General features: G+C 46.9%; 1 protein-coding gene across 2 annotated transcripts in view; it reads right to left on the reverse strand.

Moving 5' to 3' along the window:
* Nucleotides 1-20,603, reverse strand: part of Col14a1 (collagen type XIV alpha 1 chain) — a 161,684-nt gene that overhangs the window by 115,074 nt on the left and 26,007 nt on the right. For both annotated transcript variants that reach the window (XM_010619503.3, XM_010619504.3), the window contains exons 6-12: nt 14,796-14,951; nt 13,758-13,877; nt 11,275-11,439; nt 7,641-7,802; nt 3,214-3,365; nt 1,935-2,064; nt 1,349-1,494 (exon numbers count right to left, since the gene is read on the reverse strand). In XM_010619503.3, the coding sequence (XP_010617805.1) occupies nt 1,349-1,494; nt 1,935-2,064; nt 3,214-3,365; nt 7,641-7,802; nt 11,275-11,439; nt 13,758-13,877; nt 14,796-14,951 (1,031 nt within the window). The remainder of the gene's footprint in view (nt 1-1,348; nt 1,495-1,934; nt 2,065-3,213; nt 3,366-7,640; nt 7,803-11,274; nt 11,440-13,757; nt 13,878-14,795; nt 14,952-20,603) is intronic.

The raw sequence follows: 20,603 nt of genomic DNA on the forward strand, positions 1-20,603 counted from the left end.
TGAGCATAATTGCAAAACCATTTTTAAGTATTTCTTCTGCCAAAGTCATTCAGATCAACTTTCCATCCAAATGAAAAAAAAAAAGTTTCCAAATCATGAAAATCGAAGAACATCTGTCAACAGCACTCTGGTCTTGAGACTCAGTGCCGATATAAATTTTTACTCTAAATATCTCTGTCACTGGTGGCAGGTTTTAGACCAACTCCAAGAAGCAAGTTGCAAACCGCCTCCTACACCACCTCCCAGTCAAGGCTCTGCGCAGAGGCAGAGAATCCCCCATGTCTAGATTATAGCAAGTGCCCCTCATTAATTAAAAACGAGATCTAAGGCCAGGGGTAGTAGTGCACACCGACAATCCAGTACTGGGGAGGCTGAGGCTGGAGGACCGCCGGGAGTTCGAGACCAGCCCGGGCTACAGAGTGAGTTCAAAGCCAACCTGAACTACACTACGCGACCCTGACTCAAAAAGAAGGAGAGAGAGGGAGAGAGGTCTAACATAAACTAACTAACTGTCAAGTATTCGTAATTTAGAATAGAGAAAAGACAAAATTAATATTGAGATAAATTTGTCTCTCAAATGAATAGGAAAATTCAGTGTATATGGGCAAAAGGGTTATTTATGAACTGCAGATGGTCAAATAAATTATATAAACTTTGTCTAGAGCCATCTGGTAATAACTAATACAAGCCTCGGTAATTCACATACCCTTTGAAAGAGAAACTTCATTTCTGGGAATTCACCCTAAGGAAATAACAGAGCAGCCGCATAATGATATATGGGAAGAATGATAAGAATGTTGAGTATCGGCCAGGCATGGTGGTGCACGCCTGTAATCCCAGCACTCGGGAGGCTGAGTCAGGAGGATCGCTGTGAGTTCGAGACCAGCCTGAGCTACACGGTGAGTTCCAGGTCAGTCTCAACTACATAGTGAGATCCTGTCTCAAAAAACCAAAAAAAAAAAAAAAAGAGAATGTTGAGTATCATTTATACAACCAGCTATCTCCATGACAATAACACGAAGTGAAGCTGGACTTAAATCGACAGTGATACACCACAACCGTAGAAAGCAAGAATGTAAGCATCCCTTAGTGCAGGTGGAAAGACGGTCACAATAAGCGAAATGGAAACAACAGACTACGAAACCATTTTCACTTGTTACATAAAAAAAGCACTGAAGGAGTCTACAAGCCAAACATTAACAAGGGCTATCGCTAGCCCACAAGACTGCAGGTGATTATTTGTTTTCCTTTTTCAAGTCTGAATTTTCCAAATTTTATAGTTAGATTTCTGCAGTGGAACGTGCTCTTCAGGTCTGGGCGCTAGACGGCAGCAGGGATGCGGGCTCACCTCCTTCTCCGCCCCAGCCAGCCCCTCCGAGAGAGGCGCGTACAGGAGCAGGTACCCCGTGGCCCCCGGCACCGGGTCCCACTTGACACGAAGGCTGTTCTCGGTCACACCGTACAGCTCGAGGTCGGAAGCCACGGGCAAAGCAACTGCAAGAGATGCATTTCCGTGTTCAGCCGCTTAGCAATATCCTTGCAAAAATGGAATCAAATATTGGCTGTACATGAAGGGTGTGAGAAAAATGGATCAGGTAAAACCATGAAATGTTTTCAAGTACAATTCTAGATCCTTTGTAATGTGACCCTGCCTCCTTTTCTGACCACACTGTCAAGTTCAGGGCTCTGCTCACCCTTGAAGCTCTTTGCACACACCGCTCAGCACTTCTTGGCACTGATGTGTTACACGGCTTTGGTTTTCCCCTCCTGGACCAAAACCTCCTTGAGAGTTAGGATGGCCAACAAGGGCCTCACAACCGCGTGACAGCCTGCCGCCGGCCACAGCCTTCACAGTGTCTAGAGAGCGGCTACCACCCCTCCGGGCCCAGTCGGGTGTCGCCAAAGCACTGGCCGGGGGCAGACAAAGTACGTACGCGTCGTCTCTGTTCCCCGCAGGCCCTCGCTGGCAGTGTGGGCGTAGACGGCATAGACCGCTACCTGGTACTCAGTTAGAGACATCAGGTTTTTCAACACCAGGGAAGACTCGCTTCTGTCCACCACCACCTGTTTAAAGGAAGTTGGAGGAACAGGAGCTACTGCACGCGCAGAGTTAAAACCCAAAGCACAAGTGTCTCCAGCAAGACCCTCTCATTTTATATATATATATAAATGATTATTATATTATTAATTGGTATCATATCTTCCTTTCGACTGCAGCAGGACAGTTCACAGCCTTTGAATTCCTCCACCAAGTGATGCCTCTTTACGGACCGCATCTGAAGTCATTTATTAATTCATATCTATTGAGAACTGTGTCCTCCCTGGGCTACTTCTTATCCAATCCCTCCGTAACCACTCAATCCACACTTGGTATGTGTGTTTCCATGGTAACATTTAAACATTTTAACATTTCCGGGAAACATTTAAAAGGTTCATTAGTCATGAAAAAGGACAGAACCACTGGAAGCACTCTGATTTTGTTCCCAGATAGTTTAAAACTTCATGATCTACTTCTCCAACCTCTCAAAAAAACCCACTAACCCTGCCATAATCCAAAAGAGAACGGTGAAACACACCGAGGTCGACCAGAGGCTAGGACAGCAGAAGAAAGCGGTGATTTCACCACGTTCTGCTGTATTATCCGCGAAGAGCCGCGTGGAAGGTGGGAGAGGGGAGAAGCCAGTCACCCGGCAGGGGGTGTTCTCTGCAAACCATGAGGAACGCGGGCCGCAGCTGCTTCGCCGTGGCCTTTCGCTAGCGTCCAACGCTACAAATGCTCGGGGAACTTCAGGTCCTGCGGGACCAGTGCGTTACATCCACCACAGGATTCGGAATTCGCAGACTTCCCCAAGGCAGAGATCTCAGGCCACTCCCAAGTTTAAAAAATGATTACAAAAAACAGTGTCTGCCAGACAATTAACTCCTGATGCCTTGTCTTTATAACTCACTAATTTAGGAAGAAATGTAAGTCAGAAATGCAGACCTGACCAGTTCTGACTATCATTGGTGGGGAGGTAAGAGAAGAAGATATAAACACCACGCCTCCAAGAGAGGGACAGGCAATACAGGTGTGTGGAAATGGATTTGGGTCAAAGTATTTAAAGCATTTGTGACAGAACAGTCTCCTCTGTACAAATCCTGGTCTTGTTCTCACTACTGGAGAAGGCATCGGAGGATGAAAACGAGCGTTTGGAAATGCCGTCTCCTTATTACCTCTTCCGGTTTCCCCCCTCGAGTAGGGTAATACACAACCCTGTATTTCTGCACGTGGCCTGGAGCATGCGTCCAGTTAACCATGAAGCTCCCGGCGGTGACTTCAGATGTGATCAGCTCTGTCGGAGGCCCCGTGGTGGCAAGGGCTGAAGCTAAAGGAAAGAAAATGAGAAAATGAACCTCTTTCCCAAAGTTATTGCCTTGCACCTAAGAAACACCATTTAGGGCCAGGGATTTGGCTCAGTGGTTCCGCCGCCTGCCTCGCAAGCACAAGGGCCTGAGTTTGATCCCCAGTACCAAAGAAATAAAACAAAACAAAAGAAACACCATTTGTGAGAAATGACTACTGATTTCATGCTGCTTCTAGGGTTTTCATCTCTTGATAAGCCCATTTGGTTATTAATTCCTGCATCTGTTCATACACTTGGCATCCCTCAGATACCATGCACTGTGCTAGGCTCTGAGGGTACAAACTGAAATCAGGTGTAGTCCTGACTCCTGGGAACTCTTAATGGCAGGGTTGGTAAGTAATACAAGTGAGCATTCACTGAGCATGGGGTACCTCACGGCGCTCTTCCAGGCTCTTTCGAAGTATTAATTCTCAGTAGTTACTATCATTGTCCATGTTTTGTGAGCAAGAAAGCCAAAGTGCAATAAAGCTAATTAACCTGGTCACGGTCCCTTAAATAGTAAGACTCGGAGCTGAGACTGACAGTTTCTAGCATCAGAGAACAATCTCTCTATCAGAATATCAATATCGAATATCTGGAAATAAAAAGGCAACGAGTAGATACCAAAAGCCATGCCGGGCAAAGTGCTATGTGACACTGCTGCACGATGCAAACACGTTAAGTGGCTCTCTGGAGATGTGGGATGAGTACAGTCCGGGCGGGAAAGAAACAAAATGCACAAGCGCGAATAAAGATTCTTGACCCTTAGGAGCACTTACCCGGAGGGACTTCAGTAACCACAGAGAAAAAGCGGTGTTTGGCAGGAACCCTATGGCAGGCTGCGTCACCAGCCTCGTGTGACTGTGAGGCCAGGAGGGGAGCTGGGATCTGAAATAGTCCCTCTCGGGAGTGTGGAGAGGCCTGGTCAAGATCTACCGCCTGGGTGTCCCACCCGGGCCCAGGGAGGAAGAACAGAGGAAGACAGAAGACCTGGGACGCGAGGTGCCGAGTCACACTCCTGGGTGCAACCAAGGCCAGAACTAAAGGCCGACCCTCAAGTGATGCCCCCACACGTGGAGCGCAGGCTCGTCACCAGGGCAACCCGCAGACCAACGCACAAGGAGGAGCAAGGTCCAAGCAATCCCAGGACACGTCTGCTCCCAGCGAGGATGGGTAGGTGCGCTTCTCTGCAGTCCTCCTTTAGGTGAGACAGAACATTCAGGGGGGTATGCAAGGTAAGCACAAGGAGATACCGAAACTGGAAGAAAAGGGCACGTAGGGAGAGGGGGGACTCAAGAAATACCAAAATGGTGAGTTTCCTTTTTTCTTTTTTTCTTCATATATTCTAGACATGCAGTTAAAGTAGCTCACAGCCTAGGAATACCAGTAGAGAGACAAAGATGTCCCAGTAAAGCCTGCTCTCCATAGCCAAAGGACTGGGAAAAAGCCAGCCCACCAAGTCAGAAACTGTTTTGGCAGTAACTGCTTTACTCTACATGACGCCACAGGTAAAAATGTGGCCCACCCACACGCAACAGCAAAGGCTGAACAGGAGCCCCAACTTCCGCCTCTTCTTGGCTAAGAAATGTCTGAAAATTTACCCCATACAAGACAGGGCCACAGAAATTCACAGCAAGTTATGTCATAGTTGTGCTTCTGAAAACTAAACAATAGCCTTTTTTTATTTGGTACCGGGAATCAAATTCGGGACCTTGTGCTTGCGAGGCAGGCTGCTGAACCACTGAGATAAATCCCTGGCCCCTGAAATCCAAACAACAGGAAAAAGTCCTAGGAGCAGTGAGGGACAGATAACATCGTGTGTACTGGAGGAAAACGGCTTAGAAACGGCACGGCGGCTGGAAGAAAGTGGCACCACACTTTTCAAGGGTTGAGAGAAAAGAACTGTCCACCCAGGGATGTGTCCGGCAAACATATCTTTCAGGAATGAAGGGAAAATCAAGATATACCCAGATGAAGGAAACTTAAAAGAATCTGTCAGCAACATAGCTGTCTTAAAATAATAGCTAATGTATTTTTGTAACCAGAAAGAAAATTATTTTTTTAAAAAGGAATCTCAGACCCTCAGGAAGAAGTGACAGAAAGCATAAAAATAAGTGAAATCCAATACATTTGACTTCTTCTCTTGAGTTTTCTAAATTATGCTTGATGGTTGAAGGAGGAATTAAAATATTTCTGCTGTGGTTCTCAACATACAAAGAGGAAATACTTAACACAGCTATGTGCTACACGTGTGTGGTAAAGGAACTTAAAGGTAATCTCTGTACTTTCACTCACTGATGTCAGGGAGGAAACAATATTACCGAAGACACACAGTCATCAAAGGAATAAAAGAATACCATAAAGCACTCTACACACATAAATTCCACACATTTGATGGAATGACCCAATTCTTTGAAAGTAAGAAACTCTCCTCCTAGAATTGGGAATAAAAAAGGATATTCATGCTCGACAGTTTTCAGTCAAGTGAATAGGAGATATCCTAGCACATGCAATAAGGCAAGAAAATGAACTAAAAGTTACTGAGATGAAAAAGAAAGAAACTAACCCTATTTGTAGACAGTATATTTTTCTACATAGAAAGCCTCCAAAAATTTAGAGAAATAGTTCTTAGACTAATTAGCAAGTTCAAATCAGAAGATCATATAAGACTAATATTTTAAAATCAAATTTATTTCTATTTACAATCATTGAACATGTGGATACTAAAATTTTTAAATGACCAAATTAAATATTTAGTTGTCATTCCAGTAAAACTTCAATAGGACATAAGTATATGATACACATAAGTCCCAAAAACTACTGATGCAATAAATCAAGGACTAGCTAAAGAAATGGAGACACATATGATTTTTATTCCCAAAACTGACACTGTGTAACTGAAATCTGATAACTAACTTATTGCTATTCCTACTAAAATCCCAGGAATATTTTTTGTAGGAAAGAGAAAAGATTAATGTTTAATGGGAAGGTAAAGCAATTAGAAGGATAAAATCAATTTTAGAAAAGAATGATCCTGTGAGAAAATTCAAGTCTGCCCATTCTCAAGATTTAGTACCTAGCGGTGGCAAATCAGGATGGTATGATACTGAGAGAGAGGCAGACCAGAAGACCTAATGGAACAGACAGCCCAGAGAGCCAGAAACAAAACATTCTGCCTCACTGATACTTGACACAATAAACAGTTCTACTCGAAAATGGACAAGGCATGAAGAAATATTTCACTGAACAGGACAGGGACATACAGGTGGAAAATAAATACGTGAAAAGATGCTCAATTTCATTAGCTATGAGGCAAATGGAAATGAAATGCATAGTGTTGTACTGCCACAGCATGACTAACACAAAAAAACAGCAACAGTTACAAATGTTGGTGATAACAGACACTTAGAAACCTGGTCACTCCTTCATGCTAGTGGGACTGTAAAACGTTACAGCCACTCTGGAAAGAGTCTGGCAGTTGGGTAACGGAGGAAACTAAACATGCAGCTAGGACACAGCCCGACAGTTGCATTACATTCCAGACAGCTGAAAATGGGTGTTCACACAGGAAGCAGTGCATGAATATTCACAGCAGAGTATTCGTAGTAGCCAAAAGCTGGAAAGAATCCAGACCTCCTTCCCTGTGGGAACGCTTAAGACGCTGGGCAACAGGCCCGTGAACTCTGACACCACGAGGAAGGAGAGCTGCTGACACGCGCAGGAACTTGAACTCCACGGATTCTGCCCGAAAAGCCAAGCCCCAAAGGTGACAGGCTACATGATCCCGTTCGTATAATAGTTTTGAAATTAAAGCAAATTAGAATTGGAGAACAGGATAGTGCCTGCCAGGGTACGGAGAGGGTGGCGGGGGGACACGGGGAGGGTAGTTATAAATGGCCACAGGTGGCCCCCTCATGGCCATGGACCGGCCCTGGGTCCCGGCTGTATCAGTATGGTGTCGCGCTCACGAGTGACCCCTGCTGTGGCTCTGCAGGGCGTCACCACCCACGGGAGCTGGTAGAAAGCACACAATCTCTCTATGTGAGATTCCTTACAACTCTAAGTCTATGTGCAATGAACTCAAAATGAAAAGCTTAATTTTCCAAATGGTCTATGGGTCCCACACTGGAGAAGACCAGCCAGCTGTTGGAGCTGCCACCCCTCTCCCACAAAGCTGGCCGGCCGGGGGTAAGTGCCAACACGAACGCCCAGTCCCCGGTCCCGGATGGTCCAGGACGGTGCTGGGGCCCTCAGTACCTCTGATTTCCCGGTCCTGCTCCTCCACACCAGAGCACACCGTCCGGGTCAGGCTCTCCACCACCGTGTGCATCAGGTCGAACTCGGCCACATTGTACACGTGGGTGCTGTTGGGCTCCGACGCGATCTCCTGCAGCTCCTTCAGGTCCGCGTTCTTCACCCCTGGCGTGGAGGACACAGAGGACGGGGACAGTCACCGGTGCGGCCAGCGGACCTGACGCTGTCTCTACCGCCCCCAAGCACCTGCCTCTGGGCTCTTCGCCTCGGCCAAGAATGGAATGTTTAAGCTGCAGACACACACATGCGTGCTGGGCCAGGGGCCCTCGCCGTCATCCCAGCTGCTTGGGAGGCTGGGCGGGAAGATTTTCCTGAGCCTGGAAGTTCATAAGGTGAGTTCGATTTCAAATAAATCATTACACACGTGAGAAAAACTGGACAGATGAAGACGTGCAGCTGAGGCTTACATCTATTACACAACAGAAAACACTAAATCTGATTCTAACAAGTGACCCGGGTTGGAAGGAAATAAACAGGAAAAGGTAACAGCAAGAACATGTATTTTTGACAAAATGAAACCAGTTACAGCCTGATAAACGGCAGCTGGGACACCATCCTGAGGTGTTGAGTCACACACCTGCCTCCCACAGACCTGCGGGCTGGGATTCGGGGGAAAGCCTCTGCTAATTTAAAGCAACACACCTCATGCTGTCGTTTGCAAAAGTCAGCTTTGGAAACATCTTAAACGATTAGACACGAATTCAGTGAGCACATAGTAAGAAGAAGATGATCTGAAAAGACTAACTTCCATCGCATGTGAATACCGGGGAAGCAAGAAGATCTGATCCCACACCCCAAAGCGCCGTCTAGCTTTAGATGTCCAGGAAACATCTCCTTACACCGGTTACGGGCATTTATAGCGGTACCGCGTCGTGGTCACCGCTCCTACTCGGTGCCCACGGGAAGGCTACGTCCTCCCAGTGTCCCCGGAGTCTGTGACCCGGGCCACCTGTGACCTGAACCTCGCAGATGCCGAGTCCCGGGGCTCTGGTGAGCGCTCTGTCCTCACCGCAGCGGCTCCACGGTTGACCCTGCGACTTCGGCGGGCCCTGCAGTCCCAGGAGGGCGCGGAGGGAGGGAGGGAGGGACTCCGGACGCACCGCGCTGGACAACTATCTCCGGGCCGCAGGAAAAGTCCAAACCGCATGATGACTTCCCTGCCAGCTCTGCTGAAAAGTTCATCTATTCATTACCCGCAAGAGTGCAGGACGGAGGGTAAACACCCAAGCTAATCCCTGACTACTTAGGTCTTCCGCAGAGATTTCCTGTGCAGGATGAAGGGATAAAGAAAATTTGAAAAAAACAAAACAAAACTTGATTTTCTTTCCCCCAAAGGACTTCTAAAGGAGGTTCCAAAATGAATGCGTGAGTTAGTGTGAGCTGAGCCACAGTGATCCTTTTTCTTGTCAGGCAGTTGAAACAGTTTCAACTTGTCGTAAGAATATCCAAATATTCTTATACATATGCTTATAAAAATCGGCATATTCATAAGAATATCTAAAATACATATATTTAATTATCTAGGTGGTAAAATAAGAACACTATTTTAAAGTTTAAAACAAAAGAACATCCTAGAAGAGGTAACTCTCCTCTTTGAATACGTTTGACTGTTCCAACTGCTTTGTTTTTGCCCCTCCCCATGCCTAGCACACAAACACCGACTGATTCTCGAAGAAAACTTTCTACAACCCACACGTCACTGGCAACTCTAAGAACAGGCAAGAGAATTTTTCTCTCACTGACAGCTCGGAATCCTGCACCGGTGACTCCAGAGTGACGACTGTTCAGGCCAAACGAACTCGAATCCACTCCCGGTACAGCTTTGGCCTTTGTCTCTGAGCTGGAGTGACCACGTTGGCTGAAGTCTTTCCAGTCACTGCCCGGAAGTTCCGCCGCGGGAACTAGCAAACTGGCCTGGGCCGGCCCGCGGGACGCAGAGATGTCCCCAACTTCCGCCCGCAAGGACCCCTCGGGCAACAGCCCACGACTCACACCAGGACGCTGGCGTCAGGCAGCCTCAGTTTTGCCCTGCATCTGTTCTTTCTCTTTGTGAAAGGAACACGTGTAGTCACGGCCACACTGCTACGGGCTAACCCGCCTCACCCATCTCAGTAACAGCCATACGCTTCGTGGGCACTAAAAAACTTAGGTGACACTGGTGTCTTCGAAAGGTGGGATGCAACTCATTCCACAACATCTATTGGGTATGTATGTGCTGCATTAGCTTATCTGAAGCACTAGCTGAGGGGCGAGAGGAATTCAAGGCGAAGTTGTCCTGGGGACTCACTGTTCTGAGGAACAGGCAAAGAAGAGAGGAGAGAACAGTTTCCTTGTCCGCTGCACCATTTCCAGGCAGCACCTGACCAGTTCTAGGAAAAAAGCCCTGAAAAAATGGCTGAACCTGCCCCAGTGAGATATAATGTATCAACAGAAATTTTTTTTTGGGGGGGTACCAGGGACAGAACGGGGGTCCTTGCGCTTGTGAGGCAGGCGGCAGAACCGCTGAGCTAAATCCCTGGCCCTTAACAGAGACTTTTGACGGGGTTTCTTTGAGAAATTTACCAACACCCAGGAGGAAGGGTGAGCTAATAGCAGTTCTCAGGCTGGCCCAGGTCTGCAGAGAGACACTGCATTTGTAAAAGTACAGATTCTCAGGCCCCTCTCCCTGAATACTCCAACTAGGAAAACAACAGGCCCCAGGCACCTGTACTGCTCATGCAGCCCCCAGTACGCCTCTGGTGACTGGCATGTAACTCCAGGTAGGGAGTACTCACTCCCTTCTGATAGGAGAAGCGTCTCCTAGAAAGTTTGTCAGCGGGAGACTGCATCGTGTTCTTCATCAGCGCAGGGAAAGGAACGCATTTAACTGGACTACAAAGTGATACCAAGCAGAAACACTGAAAATGTAAAACAGAACAGAACCGACTACTTATAACAAGTAACTCTAAATGTCTGTGGAGCCCCGTGAAGGATTGGGCAGTGGCATTTTGATTTGGATTTCAGGGTTGCTTGGGAAATCAGGCTTTTCTTTTCTCCGGCTGAGAAAGTTTGCTGGTACCTGTTAGCAGAAGCCCTCCCTGTGCCCTAGAAAATATCAACACTTAAGAACAGAGCCGCATCGCATGAAAAATGTGTGGTGATTCTGAATGTATGTCAAGTCTATCCTTGCCCATAGGGGAAGTTTCAAATCAGTAATACTGCATATCCAGAACTCTGGTTTTTTAAAATAGTACAGGACCCAGGCAGGCTCGGTGCTGCACGCCTGTAATCCCCAGCACTCAGGAGGCTGAGGCAGGAGGATCACCAAGAGTTCAAGGCCAACCTGGGCTACACAGAGAGACCCTGTCTCAAAAAATAAATAAATAAATGACTTAAATTCCTTGAAAATAATGAATTGATCTCACTCTCTAGAACCAAAAAAGAGATGGCCATACAGTTTTCTGCTCCATGTCCTACCTGGGGTCCTGACCCTGTGGAGGACATCACGGGGCGGGGCTGTAAGAACTGGGACCAGCAGGGCCGAGGCCCAGGCCCCCAGGAAGGGCACAGAGGGCGGAGCCTGACTGGCAACGCCTACCTACGGCGAACAGCTCCACTCCCGACTCCCGAAGCCTCCTCGAGGGCGGGACGATGTCATCCTGGGATTTCCCGTCTGTGATCAAAATGCCGATTTTGGCAACCCCAGTCCTTGATCCTGCTTCTGGTTTAAAGCTGTTTTCAAAAATGTAGTTCAGAGCAAGGCCTAGAAGAAAGCAAAGGCAGAGTAAGCACAAAGCAGCCCCCTCTAATAGCAGCCTAAACACCGACCTTGTCCTTGGTAGAGCTGATGAAAAACTAAAATCCACCAGAATAAAGGTAAGAAAAACAATCAAGCAGGGCACCAGTTCAGGGGGAAATCTGTGTTTAATTTACCCCTAGACTTCTTTTGCTCTTTCTTTTTATGAATGGAAAATATAGCCCTAATGGTTTTATTACTGCCCCCTAATAATGCCAATGTACTTTAATTTTTTTTATTTTTATTAATCCGCATTTGCAGTCCACAATTATCACTTTTCCCAAGGAGAACTGGTGCGTGTAGATAACACATCTTAGCTCTTTCTTTACCCCTTCCCTCCTTTTCTTCCCCCCATTTTTTTCTCCCCTTGCCATTTGCAAAAATGATCTCTCTCTCTCCTGTTTCCTATCATCTATCTTTATTTTGACCTTTATTGGCATTTTCAGGTTTTTGTATAGGAGAAACTAGGTGCTATGTAAGCTTGGGTGCTTCATGTATTTTACTTAACATTATGATCTCAAAGTGCATCCATTTTCCTACAAATGCCTCATGTTTATCCTTCTTTATGGCCAAGCAGTACTCTGTGGGGGTCTGTATCTTTCATGAATATTCTGATTCTAAGACTCAGGGTAATATTGTTATCTTAGAAAGGCTTGAGACCGCCGAACAATTCAACAATTATCTACTGGCCACAGTTAAGTGCCAAACAGTAGGTTAAGTGACAGGAATGAAAGACGGAGAAGATACCGGACCGACATTTTACTCTCTAGTTGCCAGTTTAAAAGAACAGTGAACTCACACCCAATGAATGTTGATGAGCTTGTGTTCAAAAAAATCTAAACTTTGATCATTCAGGTTGGAAAAATAACACTCACGCATTTCTGGCTGTCTCAAAATATTATTACTACACCTTCAGTCGCATTTGTGATGTTCTAAAGAACCCAAACTTCCCTCTCTCCCTCTCTCTCTCTCTCTCTCATCTACAGTGATAATTATATTTCTGTCTTTTAAGACATTTCCCATCCAGAGAGAAATGACATGTTGCAATATGATTATAGAACTTCTTAAAATAAATCTTTTTGCTATTAGCAGAAATTCCACTAGATTAGGGTTCAAATTGGCAAAGCAATGAAGACTTCAGTGCATTACCTCGAAGTCAGCAACAGCGCCCTCACTGGTGAAGGTGAGTAGTGCATCTATGTGAGGGGTGCAAAGGCAGGAGCTTTGCAGCAAGAATAAAATCTGTACACACAGGACAGGCACGAGGCCCCGGCTCCCTTCTCCAATACCGGGGGAAACCCCACAACTATACAAGTTTCCTGTGGTAACTATAATGTCAATATTTAAAATATCGGCAATCCAGAGATCCCCAAGTATCTTCAAGAAAACTACTGATTGCAGAGTAAGCACGAAGAAAATACTTTGCTTACAAATGTCAGGATCTGTGGAGGCAAAATGGGGTTAAAAAAAACAACAACAGAGGAAATGAACCAGCAAAGGTTAGAAGCTTCCTTATTTCTGGTGACTGCTTTATACCTTCTAGGACCAACTCCTCCCTAGGATAGTATTTTCATACAGCAAAAGAAATGAGCTATCTGGGTTTTAACTTTTAATGCTGGGCTCCGGGAAAGCGTCCATTAAAAATTTTTGGTGTTAACAACTCATAATAGCTAAGTCTTGGAAGAAGCCTAAATGTCCATCGGCAGATGAATGCATAAAGAAATACTGTGTTGCACACAGTGGAGTACTACGCTGCCATAAAGAATGGTAGGTTTGAGACAACTGTAGGAAAATGGGTGCCCTTGCAACCATAGTGTTAAGTGAGATAAATCCCAAATACAAAGAAAGAGGAAGGTAAAAGATAACATGATAGGAAACAGGGAGATCAATGTTTGTTGAAAGGAAAGGGAGACCAAGAAATGGAGGGAGGGAAGGGGACAGGAGCTGAGAAGAAGTGAGGTGTGTCACGTGCCGTGCACCAACTTCCCAAAATGAGTGCAGTCGTTACATTCCACAGTTATGTACTAATAAAAAAAGTTTTTAAAGGGGGGCTGGGGATTCAGCTCAGTGGTGCCACCGCCTGCCTCACAAGCACAAGGTCCTGAGTTCAATTCCCAGTACCAAAAAAAAGGAAAAACAATTTAAAGAGAAAAGGATAGAAAGAATTCTAGCAGCTGCTTTGGTTAAAAAAAATACTTTGTTGATGCTTAAAAAGTAGTGAAATGAGGTAATCCATGATTCCTCAGCAAGACAGGTTGCCAAGGCTGTGGACTGAGCAAACGTACCGGTCAGCGTGTTTCCCCCTTTGTATGGAAGATTTCGCACAGCGTCGATGACTTCATCTTTCGTGCTGAAGGCGTTCAAGTGCCACTCTATCCTGGGGTCACCACTGTACTGAGCAAGACCTGGGGAGAAGACACAGCCCACAGACATGACCACAGGGACCACTCAGGAAATTGCAGCGATTAAAGGCTGCATCTTTGTGATATTTTTTTCTCTGTCTGGCTATTTTTCAAAACATCCCTGGCATCAGTGAAAAGACTCACATTGGATCCATGGGGGGTGCACATTTTCCAGCCATTTGTGAGTTAGTATTTAATTAGACATCTGGCACTGGAAGGGAGGGTGAGCTCTGGGTGGCTAAATAAGAGACATAAACTTCTTTTTTTTTTTTTTTTTTTGCTGTTGCTATTTATTGTCAAAGGAATGATATTCCTTAATGGTTTCTAAAACCTAAACCATGAGACTTTCTATAATAATGACAAGTTACTTAATTATTTACAACATTGCTCATAGATTTTATTACACCTTTTTTTATTTTTTATTTTGTACCGGGGATCAAATTCAGGACCTTAGGCTTGCAAGGCAGGCGCAGTGCCACTGAGCCAAACCCCCGGCCCGCATAGATTTTAAACTCTTCTCTTTTTTTATTATTTTTATCTTGTTTAGAATTTTTGGCAAAGATGATCTGCACTATGAAACTATTTCCACTTTTTTTTTTTTTAAGTTCCATACGTTGCCTGGACAGCTGTTTCTTTTTAAACTGCTATGAGATAAATTCTTAAAGAGGCTGTAGCTCTGAACTATTATTACTGGTGGTGATGGTGGTGTTAACCAGCAGGGAACTAGCCCGGCTTTTCTGAAACTTGAAATGCATTCCATGGTTGATGGACTGAGAGTGTCCAGGCCACGGTCAGTGACCTGCTGGCAGACAGGTGCCCCTGGGGACACCGGCCTGGTGGATCCGGGGTCACCCTGGGGAGCCTGAAACTCCTGGCCCCGAGCAGCCCCACCCCGCCTGCTGTCTGGGCGGTGACACGCACCAACCCGCGTCTTCTGCGAGCCCACGTTGAAGGCTGTGACCAGGCTTTCCAGGAAGAGCCGAACCAGCCTGAAGTTGAACCTCCCGATGCTCCAGGACCCATCCACCAGGATGACGATGTCGGCGACGGCCGGGCTCGGGCACACGAACTTGGCCTCTGCAGGGACAGAGCGCGGCCGTGGGTCACTTACAGCCTCTGACCAGGCCCGCTGAGGAGACGCCAGGGAGTGGGGAGGAACCGGGCAGTCCAGAGTGAGGGGAAGGCAGGGCTGAACACTCCGGCTCAGACAGGTACAGATGTGTGCTCAGGGGAAGCTTTTCAGAAGACAAAATTGGAAAAGAGACCAAGAATTCACTCCTCTGTTCAATTTTTTTTAATATTGCACCTATGCGACACTGAGATTTTTGTCCCTGAAGATCATCAGGTAATTTGTTGTTTTTTAGAGTCATTCATTAGAACTCCAGATAAGGAAGCCAGCAGGGCCTGAGGCCACATCTGTATCCCAGCACTCAGGAGGCTGAGGCAGGAGGATGGCGCCCGAGAGTTTGCCAATGATCCCACACAGGGCACCAAGGCACTGTCTGCACTTTCCCATCAGAGGAGCCTGCCCCTGTCCCCAGGATGAGGGAGAGGAGGGTGACCGGAGATGCTTTCCCCACAAAGCAGATGCCTGAGGTAAGGTAGGTCTGAGCTAAGTCAGGTGAAAGCTGCCATTTCTATTATCAGGGTGCAGATACTGGTCTCCTCTGTCCCTCTCCCTTAACCCCTCATAAACATTTATCTCTCATGGTTCTGAGGGTGTAGGAGCCCAAGGCACCTGCAGCTGTGCTGTCTCTTCAAGACACACCAATGCCAGGATGTTCTTAAAGCCTCCTATAAATCCTCTAATGCAGGATCTTCGGTGCCTTTCGTAGCATTGCTTTGTAATCTAGTCTGCGCTTTTAAAGGAATGTTTGACTTTTTCCTGAATTTTCATATTAGGACTGGAGGTCATAAAGTGCATGTGTGCCTGTGCGAGCGTACAGGTGCGTGTGGGTGCGTGTACATGTGTGTGTATATGGACGTGTACATGTGCGTGCCTGTGTGTGTTTCTCTTTCAGATTCTTGCAGGCCAAGAAAATCTCTACTTAACTTGTTTTTAAAATACCAATAATACTTTGAATATAATTTATGTGTTGAAACTCAAATTCAGAAGAGCTCATAAACAAAAAGAAAATGTTTTTAACCTGAAACAAAGGCTTTAACCTAAAAGTAGCTGAGCCCCTAAGTCGGCACGGGCATTTAGTGCACACTGTCTATGCGCATCCCACACTGTGCGCTCAGAGGACCTGGGCTTCTCCCCAGACACCCAGATTCCGTTAGCAGATGGAGGAAAATGTACTTGCCCGGGGAATGCTCCAGCCTTCACTTTGGAAGCTCAACCGGACAACTCCTCCAAAGTTTATAGTTTAGATTTTTGGCACTGAGTTCTCTCCGTTAAGAGAAGAAAGCCACCAGCTCCGAATCTGGGATCTGCCCTACTGTAACAGACCAAGAAAACCCTAAGATGGAATAACGCCATGGGCCACGGGTGGATATTAATTTGGTTTTTGGACGTAACTAGGGAAAATTCAAATCCGATTAAGCTTCAAATGCCGTCTCTCTGAAGGAAACTTACAGTCAAGGGAAGAGTGACTTTCTTCCTCTTGCAAAACTGCTGGAAATATTACTTCACTTTGTAATTAATTGGAGATTCAGAAAAGCTCTTAGAAAGGGAACACATTCTGATTATTTACAAGAGTAAGGAAACTGATATTTTCTGTTTTAAAAAATTACTTCCATGGGCTGGGGGCTTGGCTCAGAGGTGCCGCCGCCTGCCTTACAAGGTTGGATCCCTGGTACTAAAAAAGAAAAAAATTACTTCCACTAAAAATGTTTACATAGCTTGTTCAAGTCACATGGACTCAGACATAGAAATTCTACATGGCCCCAAGGCATAAAATTAACTGACTACAAATAACAAGATTGAACTGATAACTTTAATGACACTAAAATGTTAAAAATTGTTTATCAAAAAATACTTTAAGGTAAATAAAAAGGACACATTGTAGTTGGGAGAAAGCACATGCAATACACAAGACTGACAAAGGTTCAGGAGGCAGGTTCATGACGAAGCGGGAGTAGATACTTTAGAGATCCCGAAGTACACATTGTCAATAAGTGGGAGAGATGTCTAACTAGGGCCTGGGATTTGGCTCGGTGGTGCCACGCCTGCCTGGCAAGCGCAAGGTAGTTCGATCCCTGGTTCCCCCAAAAAATAAATAAAGTGCCCCAGGAGATGTTTAACTGCATTCACCACCAGTTATCACAGCCAAGATCACAATGAAAGAGTAAACTTAATGCCATTTACAATTGTCCCGAAGACGATGAAATACGTAGGTGCACACTTAACAAAGCACGTACAGAACCGCTGTGCTGAAAATCCCGAAACTGATAAGAGACCAACAACTTTCCATGGCGAAATGTGCTGTGCCCATGAATTGGAAGACCGAACATAATAAAGATGTTAATTATTCCCAAAGTGATCTGTAGGTTTAATGTTATCCTTACCTAAATCCCAGAAATGGTCTTTTTTTTCAGACATAAACAAATGTATTCTAAAATTTGGACTGAAAATTACAGACCCTAGAGTAGTTAAAGCAAACATAAAGAAAATGGATAGCAATAATCACCTCACTGATATTAACCCTATATAGAGCCGCAGTGATTAATAAAATATGGTAATTTGGAGGGATCGACTTATTCGTCAATGGAAAAAATGTAAGATGCAGAAATAGACACACAACTGTGCTACAGAGTTTAGACAAACACACAGAAGCTGGACAAGGACACCCGCGTACAACACCCACGAAAACACGCCGTGACCGAAGCCTCACGCCTACACCCAAATGAATTCCAAGTGGCTGACCCAGGAACTCAAACAGAAGACATAAAAGTCTTAGCAAAACGGCATCCAATGGAACTTGGGATTTGGAAAAGAGTTCTTTGAGTACAACGTACAAAAGTACAGCCCCCAAAAGCAAAACCTCATCAACTGACCTCATCCAAATAAAATATTCTTGTTCTTCGAAAGCTCACAGGAAGAAGGAATGCAGGAGCCTGCAGGAGCATCACCGACGCATTACTACCTGGGACACGGCAATATTTGGTGGGGAAAACCAAGGCACAAGACATTAAATGTAGCATGACATCTTGTTCTACAGAAACTCTTACAAAATATTCTCTTTAAAAATAGAGAGACGTGGCAGACCTAGGCAGAAAGGAAGGGGGGTCCGAGAGGGTGCCGGGGGACAGGGACCAGGAGAGGGGACTGGGCTCCGGGACAGCAGCCGAGGCCACAGCTCGTGGGTAGACAGGGGGGTGCTCAAAGCCTGGGATTTGGGGGGGAACAAGTTGGGGTGCTCAATGTGCCCCCCCAAATAGCCACCAAATAAAACAAAAGGGAAGTAATCCTAACTGGCCCGCATGAACTACTACGTAGAAAAATAACTTTAGTGCTTATGTCATGAAATGCAAGCCCCCAAAACCTTTTACAAAGCTATAACTCAGCATGTTTTCCTTGGAATTAAGACTCCTGCCCTGTTTTCTCACTTAAAGACTAATTAGTATCTGTTGTGTCAGCAGAAAGGCGACTTTCCAAGGATTGCAGAACTCAAAAGTTTTGGTTTCACATTCCAGAGTAATTTTTCTTTGTCTGTGTTGAGACAGGGTCTTGCTATGTTGCCCAGGCTGGTGTCAAAGTTGTGACCCTCCTGCCTCAGCCTCCCAAGCAACTGCAATTCCCAGAGTGTGCCACCATGTCCATCTCCCAACGTATGATTTTTCTTCAAGATTGGTCCATATTTACTAGGAAACTGTGAACACTTTTTTTCAAATGTCATGAATCCTGGTTATGCGCTCTAAGACCTATCCCAATACTGCAAACCTCGCGGCCAGTTTCCTTCCTAACGGGCACGGATTCAGCGTAAGCCGAGCTTTCTGTAAGCGAGGGACGGCCCTTGTCCTGTCCATAGGTTTGCCTTTGCCTGCGGCGTGCGCGTGTTCAGTACTCGGGACAGAGTTTTAAAATCACCACGTTCAAGTTCAGCGATGCGTGTCTCAACATGACTCCAGCTGCTCAGCAGAGCCTTAAGAAATGCACTGAAACCACTGTCTTCCTGAAAAGAGCCCAGATTCAGAACTCAAGACAAATAAAATCACTTTCCACGGGCAAACACCTCACTCGCTTCACTGCTCCTAAAAAGAGGCCAGCGGAAGGAAACACAAAGTGCCTCAAACTGAACCAAAGAATCAGGAGGTAAAAAGATAACCAAACACCTGGAAAATCGGGCAAACACTGCGTAAAACCCCGCTGCAGATAGAGCTTCAGTCCGCACGCGAGAGGGGTAAGTACGCGTGCACTGTCAAGAGGGCCTGCCAGAGACTTTCAGTCTAAGGAACCCTTCGTGTTCTCCATTCTACAGCTGAAGTGTTGAAGCAATTTATCATTACTCTTCCTACTGGAAACTGTGCATGGATGCACGGCCCAGTGGATAAATCTCTGCGCGCACTGGGAAGAGGTAACGGTCAGCGGAGATAAGGAAAACGACCTCCTGAACCGCAATTTAGTTCAGCTAGACACTGATCTAAAGTGCAGCTGTGAAGATACAAGAAGGGCAAATACAGATACGCGTCATATACGGTTCTGTAAGTGAGATGGACGGGTGGGTGCGGATGGGCCCAAGCCGCTGAATGCAGTTCATGGGCAGCAGTCACTGTGCGGAATGGATCGCAGAGATGGTGACAGTCTGGTGGCACCAACAGAAGCAGAAGGGGCCACTGCACAGGTCCAGGGGTTCGATTCCCATCGTGCTGAGCACCACGTGAGGCGGCACTGACACACCCTTCGCCTCCGAGCCCGGAGTTACATCACGAGTGTTTCCTGCTGTGAACTCGGCAGGGCCCCAGGTGCTCCCAGAGGCCGTGACCACCCCCGCTGGTGAGCCACGTCTAATCAGGTGTCCCTCGCAGCGCAGCCCCAAGAGCTGACTCCCCCGCCTGGCCTGTGTCCTGTTCAGTGACACCAGGCCTCTCCCACCTTCAGACCGGAGCAGAAACACCGGGTCTTCTCAGGCTTTGAGCTCGAGCGCCGGGCCTGGATTTCATCCTGGTCCTCGCGCAGCAGCGTCTCAGTCTGCGGCATGGTGGCAGCGGTTCTTCACCCCAAATCCCTCTGCGCGAGTCCTTCCACTCACTCCCAGCAGCGAGCTGCAAGGCCGACTCCCCTGGGGTCTCCCAGAGGAGGAGCAGGGGCTCAGCAGCGGGGAGGGGACAAAGAAGCCGCTCGGCACCACACGGAGCCGGCCGAAGAGCTGAAGTCAAACCCGAGGCTGACTACAAAACGAAGAACCGATGTGTCCCGCAGGTCCTATCACGGAAGATCGGAAGGAGCTGGGCGCCGGTCATCTCAGCACTCAGGAGGCTGAGGCGGGAGGATCGCCAGGAGTTCAGAGTCCAGCCTCAGCTGTGTAGTGAGGTCCTGAGTACACAGCGAGCCCTGTCTCGGAAGTGGGAGGGGAGGGGCAGCCCACCCAGTCTGGGAGCCAAGGTCGCCTGAACTCAGGCGCAGCCATCTGTCCTCCAGGTGACCTGGGATGAGCGCCACGCCCAGGAGCCCCTCAGACCTGGCCCAGACGTCCCACGAGCGCAACACCCGCCCATCACCCGACTCCCGCGTGGACTCCTCTGGCCGCTGCGGTGGAGACCGAGGACTCCCTGGGGGTGGGGGTG

The sequence above is a fragment of the Fukomys damarensis genome, unplaced genomic scaffold (genome assembly GCF_012274545.1).
Source record: "Fukomys damarensis isolate Sample0158 unplaced genomic scaffold, DMR_v1.0_HiC HiC_scaffold_5, whole genome shotgun sequence".
NCBI classification, from domain to species: Eukaryota; Metazoa; Chordata; class Mammalia; order Rodentia; family Bathyergidae; genus Fukomys; species Fukomys damarensis.